The sequence below is a fragment of the Cetorhinus maximus genome, chromosome 11 (genome assembly GCF_964194155.1).
Source record: "Cetorhinus maximus chromosome 11, sCetMax3.hap1.1, whole genome shotgun sequence".
Taxonomy (NCBI): domain Eukaryota; kingdom Metazoa; phylum Chordata; class Chondrichthyes; order Lamniformes; family Cetorhinidae; genus Cetorhinus; species Cetorhinus maximus.
The window spans coordinates 108909234-108930929 of NC_135889.1; the positions used below are offsets into that span (position 1 = coordinate 108909234).

General features: G+C 43.2%; 1 protein-coding gene across 4 annotated transcripts in view; it reads right to left on the reverse strand.

Annotated features, from left to right (window-relative positions):
* Positions 1-784: 784 nt before the first annotated feature.
* gli2a (GLI family zinc finger 2a) overlaps positions 785-21696 on the reverse strand; it is a 354425-nt gene continuing 333513 nt past the window's right edge. For all 4 annotated transcript variants that reach the window (XM_078552577.1, XM_078552579.1, XM_078552578.1 and 1 more), the window contains 3 exons: positions 12092-12373; positions 4763-5096; positions 785-4478 (listed from right to left, as the gene is read on the reverse strand). In XM_078552577.1, coding sequence (XP_078408703.1) covers positions 1939-4478; positions 4763-5096; positions 12092-12373 — 3156 coding nt within the window. In that variant the 3' untranslated portion in view covers positions 785-1938. The remainder of the gene's footprint in view (positions 4479-4762; positions 5097-12091; positions 12374-21696) is intronic.

Sequence of the window (21696 nt, forward strand, 5' to 3'; positions counted from 1 at the left end):
ATTCTGGAAAAAGATTAAGGCCTTGGGAGAGGGTGCTGAGGAGATCTGGAATGGTAGCAGGAATAAGAGACTTCATTTATCTGGAGTAACTAGAGAAACTGGGGTTGTCTCCCTTACAACAGTGAAAGTTAAGGGGAGGTTTGATGGAGGTGTTCGCAGTAATGGACAATTTTGATAGATTAGATCAAGAGAAATTGTTTCAAATGACAGAGGGGTCGCTTACTAGAGGACACAGGTTTAAGTTAATTAACAAAAGAACCAGGGGTGACAAGAGGAAAAATATTTTTACATTGTGAGTTTTAGCTGCAATGCACTCTCTGAAAGGATGGAGGAAGCACATTCAATGATAACTTTCAAAGGAGAATTGGATAAATAATTGAAGGGAAAAATTTGCACAGCAATGGAAAAAGAACAGGAGAGTGGAATTAATTGGATGGCCCTACCAACGAGCCCTCACAGGCATGAAGGGCCAAATGGCCTCCTTCTGTGCTGTATCATTTAATGATCCTATGCATTATTGAAGGCATTGACCAGTGCGGAGGTGTTAAACTGAGTTCCCATCTACATGTTCTATTGATTGAGAAAACATGTCTTATTTCAGAATGAGTAGAGGGCAACCCTAATGACTTGGCCAATATTATCAACCCTTAGCCATTTGGGGACCCAGTGTAAATAGGGTAGACACTCACTAAATTACTCTAGTCAAATATTAGCAAAGTATACCAACTGTTTGTGAAATAAATGACATCTGCCCTCCTTACATTGTGATTTAAATAAAGGAAAGTTATGTACATTCAATGTTGCTTTTATTAAAGAAAAGTTTGTTATTGTACAAAAAGTGTATATACATTTAGATCGCTAGATCTATTCTGTGTGCTGAGAGGAGTTGGTTACAGGAAATGTCCAGGCTACATGTTGATCAAAAATAGTCAGCTCGGCGTTCTTATTCAAAACACAGTTTTAACATGTTGTATATTTACAGACTGGAATGGTTGTCCAATGTTTAAAATTCTTTACATGAGATGCTTTATGCACTAAGAACGCACAACAAAGAACACATTTCAGCTCATATATATTGAAAAGATGCTTTCACAATAATTCTCACACTTATTGAAACTATTTTCATTAAAACACTGTATGTTAACTAGAATAGTACCGATAGCACTGCCATATTACAAGCAAATTGCTGGAAACGGTTTCCAAAATGTCTTAAACTGAAAAAATGCCTTCACTATTTGAAAATAACATGACATAGTAAGGCACTTCTTGATGCTATATGGGAATTCCTAGCTTTTCGGTGCCATATCATTTACAATGAACAATGTCCACAAACCACTGAGTCTGTATTGTCGTGAGGTTTTCTAATGATAGTTTACCAGATGCGGAATAATTAACTCGGAAAAGGGAGCAGTATACAATATGGCTTTGATGGTATCTGTCAATGTACCTTTCATTCTTTCACTTAGCCAAACTAAAACACTTTTCAATGACAATGAATTAATTGATACACACTGGGGAGTTCACATTAATGAAATACAAGAAAGCACACATCTACTATTTATAAGAAAGAAATAGGCAATGTTTGGTTTGCGCCCTTGCCTGTTTGGTCTAATATACAATATCAGTGCTTTGCAACAAAAAAAAACAAGATTCCCATTTCAAATAACACACCTCTTGATGTAACATGTCAATCCACCAGCTATTTCTTCAAAACACAGCAAGAAATCGCTATTCACAAATATATAAGCCTTTGTAAAATGTCCTGATTCTCTCTCTGCAGAATAAAGGTTTCTTTTTTATACAGTAAAATACAAAGTCTATAAAAAAAGATTGCTTTCTTTAGGAATGTTACTGTTGTGAGACAATCTGTTTTTAAGCGTTACACTTTTAAGTTGCTGGAATCTGAAATTGGAAATGCTCGTTACTGTTCTTGAACATTTAAGACATCATATTTAGAAATTTATTTTCCTCAGCCAAGGTAGTCAACATAGAGCTCATGTCTCCTATTGCCATATTAGTCAGCCCGGCTGGAATGGGCTGCAGCGTCAGAGAATTCCGGGGAGTTGTGAGACGTGAGGAATTTTGGGAGAGGTTCTGCAAAATGCTGGGGCTCAATGTGCCTGACATCAAGCTAGAATGGTCACCATCATCCATGATAGCATCAAAATCTATCTGTGCGTGGTCTAGACTGTGGGAGTTTACAGTACTTGATACTTGGTTGGTGCCTGGTGAGGCCATTGGCGTAGCTTTGACACCTTGCATACGCTGTTGCTGTTGGATAGCACAGTCCATTTGGCCACTGAAGTTGCCATTTTGTTCATACATATGGATTTGACCAGAATAAAACATCAAGTTGCTGTTTGAGCCATCATTATTATTACACTGTTGAGACTGCATCGAGAGTTGATTACCAGGCTGATTGTGGCTTATTTCGGATTGTCCTTGCCCAGGGCTCATGCCATTCATCTGGAGTGGGCTTTGCAAGTAGCTTTGTTGTTGCATGTTTAAAGAATTAATCAGAGCATGCTGTCTTCCTAATGGGTTTGAACCCTGGGGAGGATGGGGTTGCATCATTCCACGACTTAAGTTGTGCCCAACAGAATTCATTACGTTTTGCCCTGGTTGGCTGAAGTTGTGTTGGCTTGGACTGATTTGGGAGTTAGTTTGGCTTAAACTTCCGTGAGCAGCAAAGGAGCTACGATCTGGATTTCTACCAGATTGGATGTGAGACCCAAAGTTCTGTTGGCTGGCAATATGCATGCCTTGTCCCGGTGCATCTCTCCCACGGCAACCGTTCATCATCATTGGCACCTCATTTGTGGCAGTCATTTGCTGATGAATCTGTGCACGGACCTGCTGGGCCTGTGCATAGTTTTTGATTGCTGCATCTTTGCTTTGCATCATGGTCATCTGCTTAAAGTCTTGTGTACCTGTTGGCGCAGGCGAACCCATGATATTGTTTGCTGACATATTACTGCAAGACGTTTGGCTTAGGGTCCTGCTAGCAACATTGGGACTAAGCATTTGGTTGGACTGATTAAAAGTCTGGTGTGGGCTGAGAGGTTGATTAGCATTCTGGCACATGCTCATCTGCTGAGGCTGAGGCTGCGGCTGCTGCTGTTGCTGCTGCTGCTGCTGCATGTAGTTCATCCTTTGCCCATTCACACTGACACCTCTTTGCATTAAACCCTGCTGCGCTAGAGCCATTTCATTCTGGCTCATTGTCACAGTCTGCTGAGCGGAGTTGAGGTTCTGGTACTGGTCAAACATCTGCTTTTGCTGAACTACTGCCAGGTTTGACCGAGAGAACTGCTGCTTTGTTTGATCAGGAATGACGTCAACCGTACCTGAGCTTACTTCATTCCACTGAACCGGCATGCTATTCTTGTTCATGTTAGATGATCCCTGGTATGGTTGACTCCCTGGACTCATCTGGCATTGTGTCATCATAGAACTTGACTGATTCATGTTACTATCTACCATTGCCATTCCGCGCTGGGCATACATGTTTTGACTCTGCATGCTCATATTTTCCTGGAAACCCTGCATTTGGCCAGTGAAATTTAACGAATTATTATCTTGGGAAAAGCGATTCTCCTGAGAATTGATATACTGTACCACGTCATCGGGCAACATTATATCATCCTCCACAGCTTGAGCATCAATCTCACTGGCCACTGTTTCCATGACAATGTTCTCACTGATGCTGGGTGGCCTAGGCGAGTAGGCACACCTATGGAGGCTTCCATCCGATCGAGCAGCGTTTTGAAGGCTGAAGTGCCGCCTGTCCATTGCTGGTGGTAACGGCAGTGGGTTCATATTGTTCATGCTGTTAAAGCGCTGAACCCGTGGAAGTGACAGAGGATCCACAGCTGTTCTCCTTACGGGATCACTTGCCCGCCTAGTAGCATTGCCAACTACTTCGTGAGGCCTGAGTGCCGTTGTGCCATACCCACGTGGAATGCCGTCACTGCACCGCCTTTGAGCAGCAGGAGGAGGAAAGGGAGGGAACATGGAGTTGGGGCCTTCACCTAGGAGAGACATTCTTGCCTTCAGGCTCATTCGTTCCATGTTTGGCAGGGGCGTTGGTGGTGGTCCACCAGTTGCTGCAGCGTATTTAGCCTTCAGCCTGTACTGCTCAGCTGGTGTGAGGTTGAGCAGGCCACCACAGTAACTGACCTCGCTGGACCTCCGTGACAAATCAGTGGAGATAGGGTCATAAGAGTCGGCAGAACTGATGTTATTTGGACGGCCACCAATGTGAGAAGCCTCGCTGGAACGGCGGCTGGAAAAGTAAGGGGAAATGCCAGATGATCTTCGACTGACGGTGTAAGCTGAGCTGATGGTACTCGTGGCACTGTCACGACGCTCATTCAGTTGATTCAAAACTGTGATCTCACTGTTGGACAGTTCCATTATTCTAGGGTTAGGCAACACAGCAGTGGAACCACCAGTACTTGAATTTTCCAATGAAGCTCCTGAAAAGATATAAAACGTACAATAAGCTCATGCTTGATGGAAGTGAAACCAGATAAGTACATGAGGGAGAAAAGAATAGAACAATAAGGTTCTAACAGTAGAGTTAGGTGAAGTAGGGCGGGAAGAGGCTCTTGTGAAGCGTGAACACTCACACAGACCAGATGGGCCAAATGGCCTGTTTCTGTGCTGCAAATTCTATGCAAGCATTCAACCAAACAGATCCTTAACACTTAAAAATTACAAACAGTTCCAATATCTAGCCAAGACTGAAAAAGCAACTTACCATTCATAGGAATGAGAGGCAGCTTGGTGTTCTTGACTGGTGGCACTGGGTTTGCCCATGAAGGAATATCTCTAACCTGCTTCAATTTTTCTTTCTTTAGTTGCTCAAATCTTTGGGGTGCTGTCATGTTCTTTCTCAACTGAAGGCCGATTGCTGAAGTTCCAGATGAAACAGTGGAGTCCACAATTGGGGAATCATCTAAGGCAGTCAAATCTCCCAGGCTACCTCCACTGTTGATGTTCATTTCTACTCCACTGTCATTGTTGTTGGTGCTGCCAAGCGGCGATGGTTCACTGCTGCATGAAGATTGGCCACCAGGGCTGGACTGATACATCTGAGATGAAAAAAGAATAGATTCTTTCAGGGTTCCAATCAAAATCCATGGGCAACAACACAAAGACCATACAACTGTTGGTAACATTACTTCAAAGTTTACTATGTGTATTACAGTAATGATTTCAAGATTTTTTCCTTCCATTTCTGAGGTCATTGCAAGCAATGATCACCCTCAACTAGCTTGCCCAATGAGCATTTCTCATTTGTGAGTTTTCACAGTGAGTGCTATCTTGCTTCTCCAGTTATGAAGGACATGGCAGCAGAGCGAGATCCTATCCTCGCATGAAGTCCAAGTCACTGTACCATGATAAGCAGCAAGCACCCTGAGTGACTTTTCCCTTCACTAATCAAGGATAGCTGCAGCTCCTATTTGGAGCTTCTAAAACTGCCATCAGCTAACTCACAGTACACATTAAGAATTGAACCAGAGACCCTGCTGGTCGATTTAGTCTTAGAGTCAGAGCCTACTGAGTCATCAGGAAAATATATGTTTAAGACACCACCTACTGCAGCTTCAACCTCAAGCCCATGAAAGCCGTCATGGGCTGCAAATAATTGTCCTTTGGATCTGCAGGCTAGGCAAGGGCTTGAAAGCTGTCTTGCTGCACCCATTAGGGTATTTTCTTTATTGTTTAACATGTGTATAGATATGTTTGACCTGATGAAGATAAAGGTTATCAGTGTAGAGGAATGGGACAGTTTTCCATTTTAGACGCTGAAGCATCAACTTTAACTCGGTGTGGGAATCGTAGTGGGAAGTCCCAGGTGCCAGTTTCATGCCCTGACATTGGCTTTCACCCAACCTAGTGGGAATGATGTCAATGGCGATAGCTGGCAGTGAAAAGTCACAGGGACGCTGGGTAGGGAAATGAGGAAAAGAGGAATCGACAATAAGATCACAGCAGGATCCAAACACCCTCTACTCCACCCAACAATGAGACACAACTACAAAATTAGAACAGAACGCTGCTGGACTAGGATAAGTTTCTTCTGCTGTCCTCGGGACTCTGAGCGACAATTAATTCCTATGCTGAACAGGAACGGGACCGTGACAGCTGAAGGTCATTTTACAGAGAGACCCAGCCATGATTGACAGAGGAGGCTTTGTGGCATCAACCCGTACCCTAACCCACTCAGATTCTAAAGGTCAATTGCCAGTAGCATTAGTTTATCTCAATAGCTTGAATGTTGCTAAAAATATATAGTTACAAAATAGTTAAATTTGTTTTTTTTTAAAGTTGTCAAATAACTTTGCAGCATAAGGGGAAATGCTGGAACACACGGTAGGACAATCTGTATCTGTAAAGAACTGTGAGATAAGGAAGTTCTTTGTAGCGTTAGGAAATGAAGGGAAGTGGGGGTAGAAACAATTGGTAATTCAATCAGAGAGAGGACGACAATGGGCTGAGCATCCTCCAGAAGTGACATGCTTTTAAGAGAAAACTATTAGAGGGTAGCTAATGGGGCAATTGAAAGACGTTAAATCAACAGAAGAAGCTGAAAGTAGCCAAGAGTTTTGGAAAGCTCTGGGCTATAGGGACAGGCACACACAAGAAAAAAAAGGCAAGAACAAGAAATTCGAGAAAGAGGAAAAAAAAGACCCAGGTGGATGCAAGAGGCCCGAAATGAAAACAGAGTGAAAGTTACAGAAAGCAAGAATTTCATTTATATAATGCCTTTCACAACCTCGTGACATCCCAAAGCTCTTTAGAGCCAACGATGATAAATAAAACTAAAACAGCGATACTCAGGCCATTTTCAGCTCACTAGCTCAGATTAATGAACTCAGCATAGACGCGAGACTTTCTCTTTTGTATGGTGGGGCCTTTACACCTTAAGTGCCCTGGGATGTTTTATTCTCTTACAGGCGCTATATGAATGCTGGCTTTTGTTACACACTAGATCATCAAGAAAATTACACGGATGGGCAATTTATGATCTAGCCATTAAGTGGAAGACATGTTTTAAAGATACAGGGAAGCCACTGGGCAGCCTCTGCCCCCAAAACTGCGTTAGTCTATCCCAGTGCAAACACAATGGCAGTGTATTGAATTGCAGGGGAAGGAAAATACTCTCTCAGTTCTCAATGCCAGTGATAGTTTCAAATAGATTGAAATGACATGGTCACACATCTTGAACTTCAGTAGAAATGTGATTATCAAGTGCTGGGCAAAAGGTAAGCTTTTGGGACAGGAACATGGATTTTTCTTAGGAACACTATTTTAGGGAATGCCTGTGCCATTCATAAACATTGTCACTGGCGTGTCAACGGATTGAAGTTTTCACAGTGGAGGTCAACCTTTAGAATGTGAGGTTTGTGTATTTTGCTATAGTTGGACCCAGGGCTGTTTGACCTCCAGGTTCCATCTCAGCAACTTGTGGAAAAAAGGGTGGGAGAGAGGTCAGTGAGTTGAGGATTCCTGAAATTGGCCTCTGCTGTGATAACTTAAGTATATGCATAAATTGGTGTCTAAAGGAGGAAGGTTTAAAGGGGTCACAGTCTTACAGTGTTTACCAGACCTTGTGTTATATTCAGTGAGCACTTAGATGAAATGATGGAATTTACATCGAACAAATGATTGCATTTCAGCAACGACTATTGAATGAAAAATATGTAAGGCCCTTTTGTGAGGAAAAAGACATTTCTCTTACAAAATATTTACAGCACAGAAGAGGCCATTCAGACCAGCAGTTCTGTGTCAGTGTTTATGATCCATAGGAGCCTCCTCCCAGCCCTCTTCATCTAACCCCATTAACATACCCTTCTGTTCCTTTCTACCTTGAATGCATCTATGCTATTCACCTCAGCTATTCCAGGTGATAGTGAGTTCCACATTCAAACTACTCCCTTTCTCTTAACTCCTTCCCAATCCTCAGCTATCAAATTTTTTTGTATTATGATTTTCAGAAAGAAAGCATGATTTATTTTAAACTGCGCAGCATTTTGACTATTATATGTGGTGACCCTTTCTAATGTAGGCCCAATTTTTGCTCTAGGAATGGCCTCAACCTGTAGTGTGTGTTCAATGACTTTATGGTGGAGGCGTAAATGCTCTTAACAATTTGATAGTTCTACATACCTTATCTGCCCTTCAAGTTATTTAAATCTCCTGCCGTTTAAAATTGAAATAAAACTGCCTGCCTGTGTCTGTGAGAGTAAAATAAAGTTCGAGCAGTTTTAATAGCTGTTTGTTGACATAACCCTAAGTGCTATCATTATAGCATTATCACTGTTTGACTGCTTACTACAACCTATCATTAGCACAGTGTGGGGGCGGTGGGGAGCTGTAAGTACAGTTTGATTGACAGCTCAAAGAGGTTATTAAAGGATCAGTTGTCTTTGACGTGAGGTTATGAACACAATTTTTTTATAAGGAACTTAGTGCTTGAGGGGATTTAAATGCATTGAATGGGGTTTCATGAATGGATCTTTTTTATATAGTGAACTCCATAATTGATATTTAGAACTTTATTTCATCTCAGCGTGACCCAAGGTCTGTCCATTGTTGATGCTAGATGATTTGGCATGGAGGGTCTAAGGACAAAGAGTGGTGGGTGGGGTGGCATAGGTAGGCAGGAGTTGGCACTAAATTGGCATATAGGCTATAAGGGGCCATGGGAGTTGTAAGGAGCCATGGGGATGAGTGCGTGTCATGAGATGGCATGGGGCCATTGGGGATGGGTGGGGGCCATGGGATGGCATGAATTGGGGCATGGGGAGTGGGTGGGGTGTGAGGGATGAGGGATAGAAGGCCTAATATTTAAGAAAACAGCTGGGACTGAGTGCCAGGGAACCGGGCCGAGCTGATTATAAACAGCAGCCCCTATGGCTGCCTCTGATCTGCATCCGGGGGTGGTGAGCCCGACTCCCATCCCGCACCTGCATCTTTGGAGTTAAAATTGGGGCACTTGGGACACATTCGGGCGCTTTTCCCCCTTAGGCGGGGGCGCCGAGCTGGGAAATTTCCCAACTTGAACTACCCGCTGGAAGTGAAAAATCAGGCTCTTAATCGCAGGTAATCCATCGTGGGGAGTGGGCCAAGTAGATGCCTGATGCATAACTACTGGGGACTGGGGCAATGGCTGGGGGGGGGGTGTAGTTTAACACTGGAATCTGAACTACCTCAGGTTAGTTTGTGTACCGACTGACAGCAAGGTCAGGAGTAGCATTAGCAGACAAGCAGGAGTAGGTCAATTGACCAAATAGTGTAGAACCATAGAAAAGTTATGGCACAGGAAGAGGCCATTCAGCCCATCGTGCCTGCGCCAGCTGAAAAATAAAAAAAATAAAAAGCTAGCTGCCCATTCTAATCCCACCTTCCAGCATCCCTGCTTCAATATTCATCCAATGTGTGCGACGAATGAAAAGTGGACGGAAAGTTTATAAAATGGAAGTAAATTGCAATCTAATCTCGCCCTTTCTCCCTCATTTGCTTATCTAGTTTCCTCTGAAATGCGTCCATGTCATCCACCTCAACTACTCCACATTTTTAGCTACTTCCTGGGTAATGACATTTCTCTTAATAATTGCACTCTCTCAAAGAGCTAGCACAGGTATGACAGACCGAATAGCCTCTTTCTATGCTGTACTGTTCCATGCATTTTACCCTTATTATAAATAGATTTTTGTTGATAATGATTTAAAGCAGTCTTGTGTAAATAGTATACTTTTGTACTGTATCTGAATGTGAGAAATTACAAATGTATCAAACGTGGTGTGCACACCTTTATCTGATGGCTGTGGTTAGGTCTTTTAAGCACAGGTTAACAATTTATAAAGGAACACTGCACAATCTTATACCAAGGGCATTTGTAATAATGAGCTCCAAAAATTGGGATGGGTTCTATATTTGGCTTGGATTGATATGGAGGAAACACAGCTTCATGCTTCCAAACGGTGTTCCTATAAATTGTTTAGATAATATGTCCCATATTTACACTTTAATTCCAACTGTTCCACATCTCATTTCTCCCCAAAGCACTGTAACAAATTATGCTTACTGCTTATGTTTTTTCAGACAAATCTAAGTGCTCCATTTCATAGAAATATTTAAACCCATTTTAAATCTTTTTTCTTTAACTAATACCCTTCAGCTGTCACAGATCGCAGACGCGAATGAAAAACATTTTCTAAAATCTCGCTTTTTTTTTCAAACCCCTACTGAAAGTCTACTCATCCTGCTCCAGCGCCATTGATGCACAGGTATTTACAGCACAGTGTTGTCTATTATAATGGAACATGCTTAATACAGTCATAAAGTAGGACACATTACAGCTTAAGTAGCCTTTACTTTGCTCACCTTAGTACCGACTGTCCTTAGGAAGGTACAGTCAGGAAGGAAAGAACATTGAGGCAGCAAACATAGCAAGAGACCCGGGAGTCAGCGGTAGAAGAAAAGGAGGAGACACTGTTAGTAGGTTAGTAAAGAGTCATGGTAGGTTAGTTTGACATACGTGCTTTCGTAAGAGAAATGAAGAGCATGATAAGCCCCAAACCAAAACTGCAATATCTTTAACACAGTTCCCAGCTAAAGTATTGTAGTCACATTTGACAAACGCTTGTCTTTCTTCTTTGAAGCATTTAAATAGCCAAATTGTCCTCCTTAAAAGAAGGGGGGGGGGGTGACCCATTACCCAGGTCTCTAGTCCCTTACAAGGCCCTGGTATTTATGGGGCCTGGGGAAGGGGCAGAATGCCTGTGCCTGTAACAGTTACAGGTTAAGGGTAGTGATTGACATGGTGGGCGAAGGTTCTGGTTCCCCTCTCACTTCATTTTGCCTTTCATCCAGGCGTGGGGCATCCATTTTGAGGCATGTCCAGAATTCGACAGCCTTGAGCCCAACATCTGGCTGATTTCCAACAAAAGGATTGGCAAAGGACATACAGCAACTGCCCTGGATCCAAAGACTTCTTTTTTCACAGGAGCACAGGGTCAGGAATTGGTGCTAGAGTTTTCCTGGCTCCTGTGTTTGGATATCACACAGGAAAGATCCTGACAATTCCTTCGCCTCACTCAACTTCTCAGCGCTGTTGGACATGAGCTTATTATCGGAGGAGCAACTTGCCATGTAAATGACATGAACCTGTATATCCAAGCCAATTTACAGTAGATCACAGCATATAACTCAACCTTTGAAGCTTCAAAAATCCTTCCAAAAATGGGGTTTGGCTTATAAGCCAAGTAAAAAATATGACCTGCCCATGTTGGTGCAGAAGGACTGATTTCTGTTCATCGGTCACCATGCACAGTCCGCTCTGTGTGGGTACATCTTAAACTCCTGCACATCCTCTTAGCAACAGGGCCCATATCACCTGCTTGATCTCATGTGCCAAATTTTAAGGTGGGTATAACTCTAAACATGTATCTCTGAACTGAAAAATTGAGGCCAACTCCGAATGCGAGTATAGCCCTAAATGAGCAATTAATAGCTGAAAAATGCAGGGGGTTGACTTATACACTGAGTAGAGGCCTACATGTGCATTTTTAGTGCCAAAAAAGGTGGTCGTTATATGCTGCAATCTACAGTACATCTAAGGAGTTTTAATCCCCCAGCCCATTACATAAATTAGGTTAAATACTTAAATAGTTTTATAACTCAAAATTTTTTGTAACCCTATCTGACATTTCATGCAGTGTAGAAGTTAGAGGGTAAAAGAGCCAAGGTTGGAAGTATCAATGCATCAATTAGTGGTTGTATATTGACAATAATTCACATGAATACAAATTTTGTTAATGGAAAATGATTGGCTTTTTTCAGATATCTGTTACTAGAAACAAATATTTTTAATGGTCACATTTTCTTTTTGGGTTAATGTTAATTAGCATGCACAGGCATGACAGGCTGAATGGTCTCCTTCTGTACTGTATGGCTCTATTATATTGGCTTTGGTAAACCTAATTACATTGGGATTTTGCAGTTAATCGTTGTGATACTGCTGCTATCTGTTGCTAGCTAGTGTCTTACTACTCTTACCAACAGCTCTTGGACTTACCATGGAATTTTCAGTTTTGATGGTTTTCACTTGCAGGCAGTCATCTAGGCCCCCACTGGTGCTGTTTGCCTCGGCCTTTTCCTCAGCCACTCTGTTACCAGGCCCGATGGCCACTTCATGATCACCGGGCTCCTTGGGGGGTGGAGGCCTGGGGTGGGTGTCGTTGCGTTGCTTTTTCGTCACGTGGGCATCTGGCCCATGCACAGTCTTCACGTGTTTCCTAAGGGAGCTTGGGTCTGTATACCTCTTGGTACAACCAGGGATTTTACAAACGTATGGTTTCTGTAATGAGAATAAACAGCGCCAGATAAATATAAATGGGCATCTAGAAATCCAGCGAGGGTTTCAGGAAATCTCTTTTCTTCAGAGAGTGTGAGAATGTGAAATTTGCTTCCTCCTGGAATGGTTGAGGTGAATCGCATAGATTCATTTAAGGGGAAGCTGGATAAGCACATGAGGGGGAAAGGAATAGAAGAATATGGTGACAGGGTGAACTGAAGTAAGGTGGGAGGAGGCTCGTGTGCTGTATTAACGCCAGCACAGATTTGTTGGGCTGAATGGCTGGCTTCTGTGTGGTAAAGTTTGGTACAATTTCCCAGAGTCATTAGAACATAAAAAGCTTTAGGAAAAAAAATCACAGTTACTTCGCTCAGCAGCCCTTCCCATTTTTCATATATCGATCACATTTATCTGATTTCTCACCACTACCCTTGGCTCTTTAGAATATATTGAATCGCCTTTTGAACTCGTTTTTAACCATCAATTCCGACTTCCTTTCCTGACAGTTTACTCCACGAGTCTATCACCCTTCTGGGCAAAGACACAAAATTCACAAGCCTGGAGCAAGATTAGAGATGAGAAGAATTTTGGTTTGCCCCAGCAGATCAATGTGAAACAGCCTTTCAGAAAGGGTGTCTCATTCTTGGTCAGTTGATTCCTTTGAAAAGCAACTTGAACCGAAAGCTGTTGGGGACAAGAACTGAGGGTTATAGAGAGATTTATAGATCCATTTGAGTCACATGGAAGTTGGAAAGAGTAGGTAACAGACCTGTTGTAGGTGAGAGAGTGGAGAGAGAGGTTCATAACTGAGAGTTCTACATCAAGAAACAGCCTGAGGCCCTGTTTTGCCTCAAGTTTGTTGTATTCTTATGGGTAAAAATACATCCACTTCACTCCCTTTATTACTCAATGTTTATTCATTTTGAAGTAGAATTCCCGAGGTTTTTCTCACAGCTTTATAGTTATCGCCGCAATTCAGTCAATTTTCTCTACTTGTGCATCTCCATGATAGCAGAGAGAAAGAGAGGCAGTGCAATTGTTTCTCATTCTAGCATGTGTGGTGTTCTGAGCTATGCCAGGCAATTAAGGAGAGACCCTCCATTACCGCAACAAAGCTTGTTCAGAAAACATTCATCCAGAATTGGAGGCTAGTGCTTCAGATACCAGGGCCATTGCCTCTGATGAAAGCTGTAAATCCATGAGAATTTCCACGCAGAAACTATCCTTCATAGTATTAACGCTGAATTGGTTTTATTTCCCCACACTGAATTCTTAATCTCATGTAAAAGAAATGAAGAATTCATAAAACAGCTATTGAGTCAGTACAAATAGTTTGTTGCTTGCTAGAACTTGAATATTGCTGAAAAGGGAGACATGTTGCCAAACTTTCCACCTTGCACTCACCAGGACAAACACAAGATTGCCAAATTTCAAATGATCACGACAATTTATACTACAGGAGAAAAGTGTATTGATTGATTAGCAAGTCGACCTTGACTGGGCATGAAGAAAGCAACAGGGAACTATGGCTTCCTAAGTTCCCAGGTAATTCAAAAAAGGTGTAAGGCTTAATCATGTTCCTTTTGTTTGCAGAGAATGGGTCCCTGCATATGAGTGTATGTCACCTCTAGCAAGTATAAATGAAACACATTATGAGCTCAACTGATTATCTTAAACTGGTTGTTAGTGTAGCTATTAACACACTCAGGATTGTTCAGTAAGTGTTCGTACAAAAGAAAACTGTATAAAAGGAGTGTGTGAAATCCAATCCATTGACTCAAAACAAAGTTATTTTATGTGGCATTTGATGGTACAGTTTTTTTGGAGCACTAATCACCTGTACCACTGTGGCAGGATTGTGTGTTTGAGATCGGAAGCTCCTTAAATTCAGTCACATTGACCACAGGTCAGAAGCTTAGCAATAACAAAAATAACTTGGATTTATATTTCATCTTTAACATCGTAAAACATGTCGCCAAACAATATCTGACACTGAGCCACGAAAGGAGATATTAGGACAGATGAACAAAAGCTTGGCCAAAGAAGTAGGTTTTAAGAAGTAAATAGTAAAGAGAGGTAGAAAGACTAAGAGAAGGAATTCTAGAATTTAAAGTCTAGGCAACTGAAGGCTCGACCACTAATAATGGAGTGATTAAAATCGGGAGCTGAACACAATTGGAGAAATGCAGGGATGTCAGATGGTGTAGGGCTGGAGGAGAAAATTACAGAGATAGGGAGGGGCAAGACCATGGAGGGAATTGAAAATAAGGATAAGAACTTTAAAATCAAGGCACTGGGACCGGGAGTCAATGTAGGTCAGTGAGCACAGGAGTGATAGGTGAATGGGAAAATCCAGAGCGTAGGGTCTAGGCAGCCAGTGGTGGAGTGATCAAAATTGGAGAGGTGCCAAAGGCCTGAATTGGAGTAGCGCAGAAATCTCAAAGGGTTGTAGGGGTGGAGCAGGTTACAGAGATAGGGAGGTGTGTGGCATTAAGGGATTTGAAAAAAGATGAGAATTTCAAAATTCAGGGACTGTCAGACCTGAGTCAATGTAGGTTAGTGAGCACAGGGGTAATGGATGAATGGGACTTGGTACCATAGGATACGGACAGCAAAGTTTTGGATGAACTCAATTTATGAAGAGTGAAAGAGGGAATGCCAGTCAGGGGAGGATATGTTATCCTCTCATTTCACCATTTTAAAATGGGCTGAAGCTTGAATATGGTGGTTACAGTCACTCCAGGGGAGCAAGCGCTTGATGCAGGATACTATTCACATGAAGTGCATATGAAGGGTACAGGAACTATAAAGGTTGTAATTATCGTGGATTCTGAAGCAATCAGGTCTATTTTGGACCTCGCCACCTGGATAGTCCCTAGGTGGAACCTTTACAGCACTTGTCCAATTCAATTTTCAGTCCATTGATGATTATGTCATGCTTCACTAATCTGCTGGAATTCCTTGTGGAGGTAATTGGTCTAGCGAATCAAGTCTAGTCCAGTTGATAGTTACTTGGATTTTCAGAACATTGTTGCTAACGTTCCATTTGTGAAGCCTACGATGAAGATTAAATGGAATTTATGGTAAGTGAACTTCACAGATTAAAAACTCACTTAGCAACAGAGAGCGACAAGTGGCAAATCTCTGGCTTAGGGCTGAAGATTCGTGGAGTTCCAATGGGGTTGCAGAGGCCAGGCGGGGTGAGGGCAACCGGAGGAGGAAAACCTTGGAGCGGGGGAGGGATGGAGTGGGGGGGAAGGCAGGCTTGGGGTGATCGGAAAAGAGGCCCCTGAACAAGGCGCACCCCCTTCCCCCACTTTGCACCCGAGGAGGCTATCCTGCTGGGCTTCCACCACCAACCCCCGCCCCCCCACTCCCCCAACCCTCAGCCATCTCTGACCTACTCCCGGGAGCCTTAAAATTGCTGCTACTTAAGGGTGTCAATTGGGGAAAAGGTGCATGGGCTGCCCTATGCCTCACCAGCACACCCCCACCCCCTTAAAATTGCTGCCAGGTCAGGGCAGGCAGGAGGAATGACACCTGTAGAATTTTATGGCCTTTTCCCCACCCCTGCCTGCAAATCAATGAGTAAAATTGTATCCCATGTCTTTAAAGTGCTGAGAGGCATTGTTGATAGACGGAAGCAGGTTCTTTGACAAGGGCTGTGAGTACAAAAGTTAGAGGGCACAGGTCTAAAACTTAGAAGCTTCAAGCAAGCTATCATACAAAGTACCAGAAACGTAGATATATTCCCAGCAAAGAAAGTTAATGCAATATCAATCAGCACTGTGGAAAAAGATTTAGAAATCTAATCAGAAATGAGATACAAGAATAAGTAATAAGTACAGGCAGAAACAATTGAATGCTGCGTGGAACATGATGGCCTTGGAAGAGATGGGGTCATAGAAATGCCATGGCACAGAAGGTATTAGGTTACAGTAAGATTTGATAGGTAATTTGGGGGTTATGCTTGAATGGAGCATATTTTTTGTTAGGTGATTAAATGAGTTGGTTAGTGTCCGTGAGAGAACAAATTGTACATTCATCCATCAGCCCAAATATCCTTTTCTCGTCCCATACTTTGCTTTGCTGTCAGTTCACTGATCATGCGTACTCTGTGCGGGATCAGTCAATCCAATAGTGTTGTGAACATGGTAAGTGCCACTGACATGAACAGCTCACTATTGCTGGAGTCACAGGAGGCTTTTAACACAACAGGATTTCACAGTTAAGGCTGAAGGAATCAATATACTAACAGACATGTTGGGAAAATACCATATGTAAGCATCCCTTGAAATGGATTTCGAGATACAACTTGGAGGACTAAAGTACACAAATTCATCTTTTGGATATTTTCAACTAGGCACGAGATTAATAAATACTCAATTTACCTGTAGGCTCACTTTTATGTTGGTCTTTGAAAGACAAAAGGCAACCACTTATATTTGAGCATCTTTTAAATCACCAGACTCATATCAGAGACTTTGCTGTAGCTCAGCTGGTCCCCCACACTTGCGTCTGAGCCAGAAAGTTACAGGTTTAAGTCCCAAATTTCCAGAAATTTGAGCATATAAATCTGCATTGACTCTACAGTACAATACTGAGGGAGTGATAAAGTGTTGAACGTGCTTTTAGATGACAGATCAAAGCGAGGCCCTGTCTGCTCTCCCAGGTGGCTGCAAAGGATTCTCTTTCAAGGAGATTTACCCCAGCTCTGAAGACTCTAAATGTTAACCCCGTTTCTCTCCCCACAGACGCTGTCAGACCTGCTGAGTTTTTCCAGCTTTTTCTATTTTCATGTCAGATTTCCAGCATCTGCAGTATTTTGCTTTTATCTGTTGACTTATCCCTGGTGCCCCGGTCAATATTTATCCCTCATCCAACATCACTATAAAAGATTATCTGGTCATTAGTATGGTTTGTTGGACCTTGCTGTGTGCAAATCTGCTGTTGCGTTTTCTAGATTACAACAGTGAGTACACTTCAGAAGTATTTAATTGGCTGTAAAGCGCCAGAGCGCGTGTAAGGTGCTGTTTAAATGTAAGACTTTATTACTTTCCAGTGGTGCTTTCTGATTCACACACTTAATTTCAATCCCTGAACAGGAAGTGTTATCTTGCCTTGATTCAAGTCCAAGCAGTCTTCCTCCTGACCTTTCATCTTGTACCCCGTGACAACATCTGCTAACATGTTATGGCTACACTGCTCCCAGAACTTTACAGGCTTTTAAGCACCTTCATTATAGGAATGAACAGCTTACATATGTCCTGTCAATTTTATGGTGTACAAATTAAGGCCAATCAGTGGTCCGAAAATACTCTTTTCAAAAACAGCGAACAAAGCATTTTGTAGACCGAGGGAAGAGCGAGTTCAAGAGCGAGAGAGAGACAGAAGAGAGAAAAACACTTTATGACTTCTGCAGGGCTCATAAAGCTCAATCACTCTGTGAGATCTTTTCGAAGTGAATTCTTCTCATCCAAGCAGTTTAAAAAAAAAACAACTAGCTCTTGATGATGGCAATTACAGTCGATGAGCTAGGAATGTTTGGCTTGTAGCTCAGCACATGTGGGTAACAGACTGCAGGACTGAAAGCCATTGGCAGCTGACAGGAGGCTGGAGTTTAAGCCAAAGCAACAAAAAAAATAATGCTGTTTTATTACCCTTCCTCTGTAAGTGACTTGTCTTAAATGCAGCAATGGCTGAAATTATGAAGGAATGTTTCTCTGTTTCTCTTTTTCTCAGATCAGGTCAGTCTTCTGCCAGTAAGTTGTTGAAATAAAAGTTATGGGAAATAGATAGATTTAGTCCTACATATTTACATAAGCTGTTTTTGGAAAATAGATTGAAGGCTTCCTATATCAGTAGCAGTCCTATTTTACTGGTAAACTCACATGCTTGAACCGATGCAATTTTAAACCTCACGCTGGAAACTGGTTTCTTTTGTTATTGTCCAGTGTTAAGCTTTTCTATCATTGGGTGACAGTTTTGGACCGTAACAATTGATCTCTACGCTGAAAATGAACTTATTAAACTTTTTCTTTAAGAGGGAAGAATGAATTATTTTGAAGCAATTAGAGTTTTCTAAGAAATCATCTATGCGTGAAAGTTTACAATGCAGTTTCCCACATCACAACAGTGGCTGCATTTCAAAAGCACTTAATTGGCTGTGAAGTGTTTGCGATCTCCTAAGGTTGTGAAAGATGCTATATAAATTAAGTCTTTTCTCTTTTCACAATAGATTCATATGCCGGAATTGAGAATGCTATAATTGAACAATTCTGCAGCTGACAGCATTCAATGAACAGTTCACTCTGCTACTCTCTGTCCCTTGTTCACTAGTTGACAACTGGAATTACATCTTTTGCAAAGTTCAAAACTGCACAGACCCAAATTCATCTGACCAAGACCCGTTAATTGCAAAAACACACCTATTTTGTTAGCATTTATTTGAACGTACAGTATGCCCTACAGCAAGTTAAATCCTTTGAAAATACTGAATCAAATAATCAACTATGGGGATTCGTTAAATCTCAGATGAAATGGTCTTCCCAATGAAATGCAATGGAAGTTCAATGAATAGGTCAGAGGGTGCTGGTAATAGTTCTGGTGTTACCATCTACACCTCCTCAAGATCCACCTGTTGTTTCTTTACTTGACTCATTAACACCCATGTTGCCTTACACCATCATCCCCTTTGCTTCCCTCCACCCTATCACAAACCTCCTCTTCTGTTCTTTCCTTACTGCTACTGCCACCCGCTCCCAACATCCCCACCACTGCCACCCCCTTTCCCTGTATCTGTTCTTGATATCAACTGTTAAATCACGACCATCCTCCGGTTCTGATGAAAGACCATTGACCTGAAACATGTGCCAGAATTTTATGCTCCCCCACTGGCAGGGTTTTAGGCGGGTGGGGGTGGGGAAGACAGTGTGAAATTGAAGGGACAGGTTTCCCTCCAGGTTCCCACCCACCCCAACCATACGGCAATTTTACCCTGGGCTGGGCAAGGCCTCGGATGGGAAGCCCACCCTTGCCTCAATTGAGGCCCTTAAGTGGCCAATTATTGGTCACTAAGGGCCCGTTTCCCACCCAGGGGCTGGCGGGAGAATTGAACTTCGGTGGGGGAAGGCCAAAAAAGAAGTTACATCACAGGCGGGAAGGTGGGGGGCGGGGCGCCTCCATCAGAAGCCTCCTCTGAAGTCAGGTGCCCCCTCTGCCGTAAGGTCCAGTGACCTCTGGACCTCCCTCCCCAACCCCACCCAACCCGGCCTCTCCATCGAAACCCCAATCACCCCTTCGGCCCACCCTAGGCCTTCCCTTACTCTCCCTACGACCCCTTGAACTTACCTCGGCCTCCGGTGCCTGGACTTGGGCTCCGACGTCCTCCTGCGTTTCTTCTTCTGTCCACCGCGGCGCTGTCGCTGCAGGGGCTGGAGGGCTCTCTAAGGCGGGACTTCCTCTCGAGGGAGGGGCAGAAGTCCCGTCTGCAGCCACTTAATGTTCATTTGAGCATGAAATGGCTGCGGGGCACTTGGAGTCGGTGGGGACGTGTTCCCTGCCAACCCTTCAGATGGCGGGAAGGAAAATTCCGCCATCTGGAAAATTCAGGCCATTAACCCAGCTGCTCTCTCCACAGACACTGTCTGACCTGCTGAGTATTTCCAGCATTTTCTTTGTGCTTTTACCCTAAAGAACATAGCTGTATCAAAGAGGCCGCTCACCATTCTAGCCCTGAAGGAAACCCGAGTGTCTTATGAGAAACAATTGAGGACCTGGGAAATCACTTGGTGCTCTGTTCCTGTCAGCGTTGTGGGTATCCACATTGTCCCCAGGCTTCCCGGACGGCCATCTAAGCCAGCCAGTAGGTCGTATTTAATATGTGAATTGGGGTCCCAATTGGCCATTTTAGGACACTACTAAGCAGAGCGCGTGCTGTGTTTTTTTAATTCATTCAGGGGATGTGGGCTTCGCTGGCTGGGCCAGCATTTATTGCCCATCCCTAGTTGCCCTTGAGAAGGTGGTGGTGAACAGTGTACACTCTGCACAGTTACAACTGGCAGTCTAGCTGAAAAGAAGCCCAGCTGGTAAGGTTTAATTTGTTTCTGTAAGGCCGGGAAGAGGAGAAATGCTTCCCCAGCTGCTCCACAAAAACTTTCCAGGTTGTTGTGGCTTGATACTGTAGAGATCTTCAAAGAGCACCATCCTCTTGAACAACTGTTTGGTGAGTTTTTTTTTCCCATTTGCAATCTTACATGCAACTTCATATGTGACAAACTTCATTGGGACAAAAATGGCTCAAGGCTATTCTGATCCTTTTCACTTTCCAAACAGGGGAAAAATAATTTGACAATCGCATCTTCACGAATACCACAAATATTTAATCAGGTAATCAGAAGTAACTTGCAAACATAAAATTGCAACAAAGCTTTGCTCCCCAATACTAGATTCCACTCTGTAGCCACAAGCTCAATGCTTTAACATTTTAATATGAGAGCATTCTGTCCCTTTGCAGTCCAATCTGAGCTCTGATATCACAACAAAACCAAAATAACACAGGGTGGGCACTGCAAATAACACTGGATCGGGGGCTGCAAATAACACCTGGTGGGCGCTGCAAATAACACCGGGTGGGCGTTGCAAAGAACACCGGGTGGGCGCTGCAAAGAACACTGGGTGGGCGCTGCAAATAACACTGGGTGGGCGCTGCAAAGAACACTGGGTGGGCGCTGCAAAGAACACTGGGTGGGCGCTGCAAATAACACTGGGTGGGGGCTGCAAAGAACACTGGGTGGGCGCTGCAAATAACACTGGGTGGGCGCTGCAAAGAACACTGGGTGGGCGCTGCAAAGAACACTGGGTGGGCGCTGCAAAGAACACTGGGTGGGCACTGCAAAGAACAATGGGTGGGGGCTGCAAATAACACTGGATGGGGGCTGCAAATAACACTGGATGGGCGCTGCAAATAACACTGGGTGGGTGCTGCAAATAACGCTGGACGGACACTGTAAATAACACTCGATGGACACTAAATAAAACTGAACTGCACTGGAAATAACACTGGGTGGGCGCTGCAAATAACACTGGACGGACACTAAATAACACTGGACGGACACTGTAAATTACGCAGAACGGACACTGTAAATAGCACTCAGTGGACACTAAATAAAACTGAACTGCACTGGAAATAACACTGGGTGGGCGCTGCAAATAACACTGGGTGGGCGCTGCAAATAACATTGGGTGGGCACTGCAAATAACACTGGGTGGGCACTGCAAATAACACTGGACAGACACTAAATAACACTGGGCGGACACTAAATAAT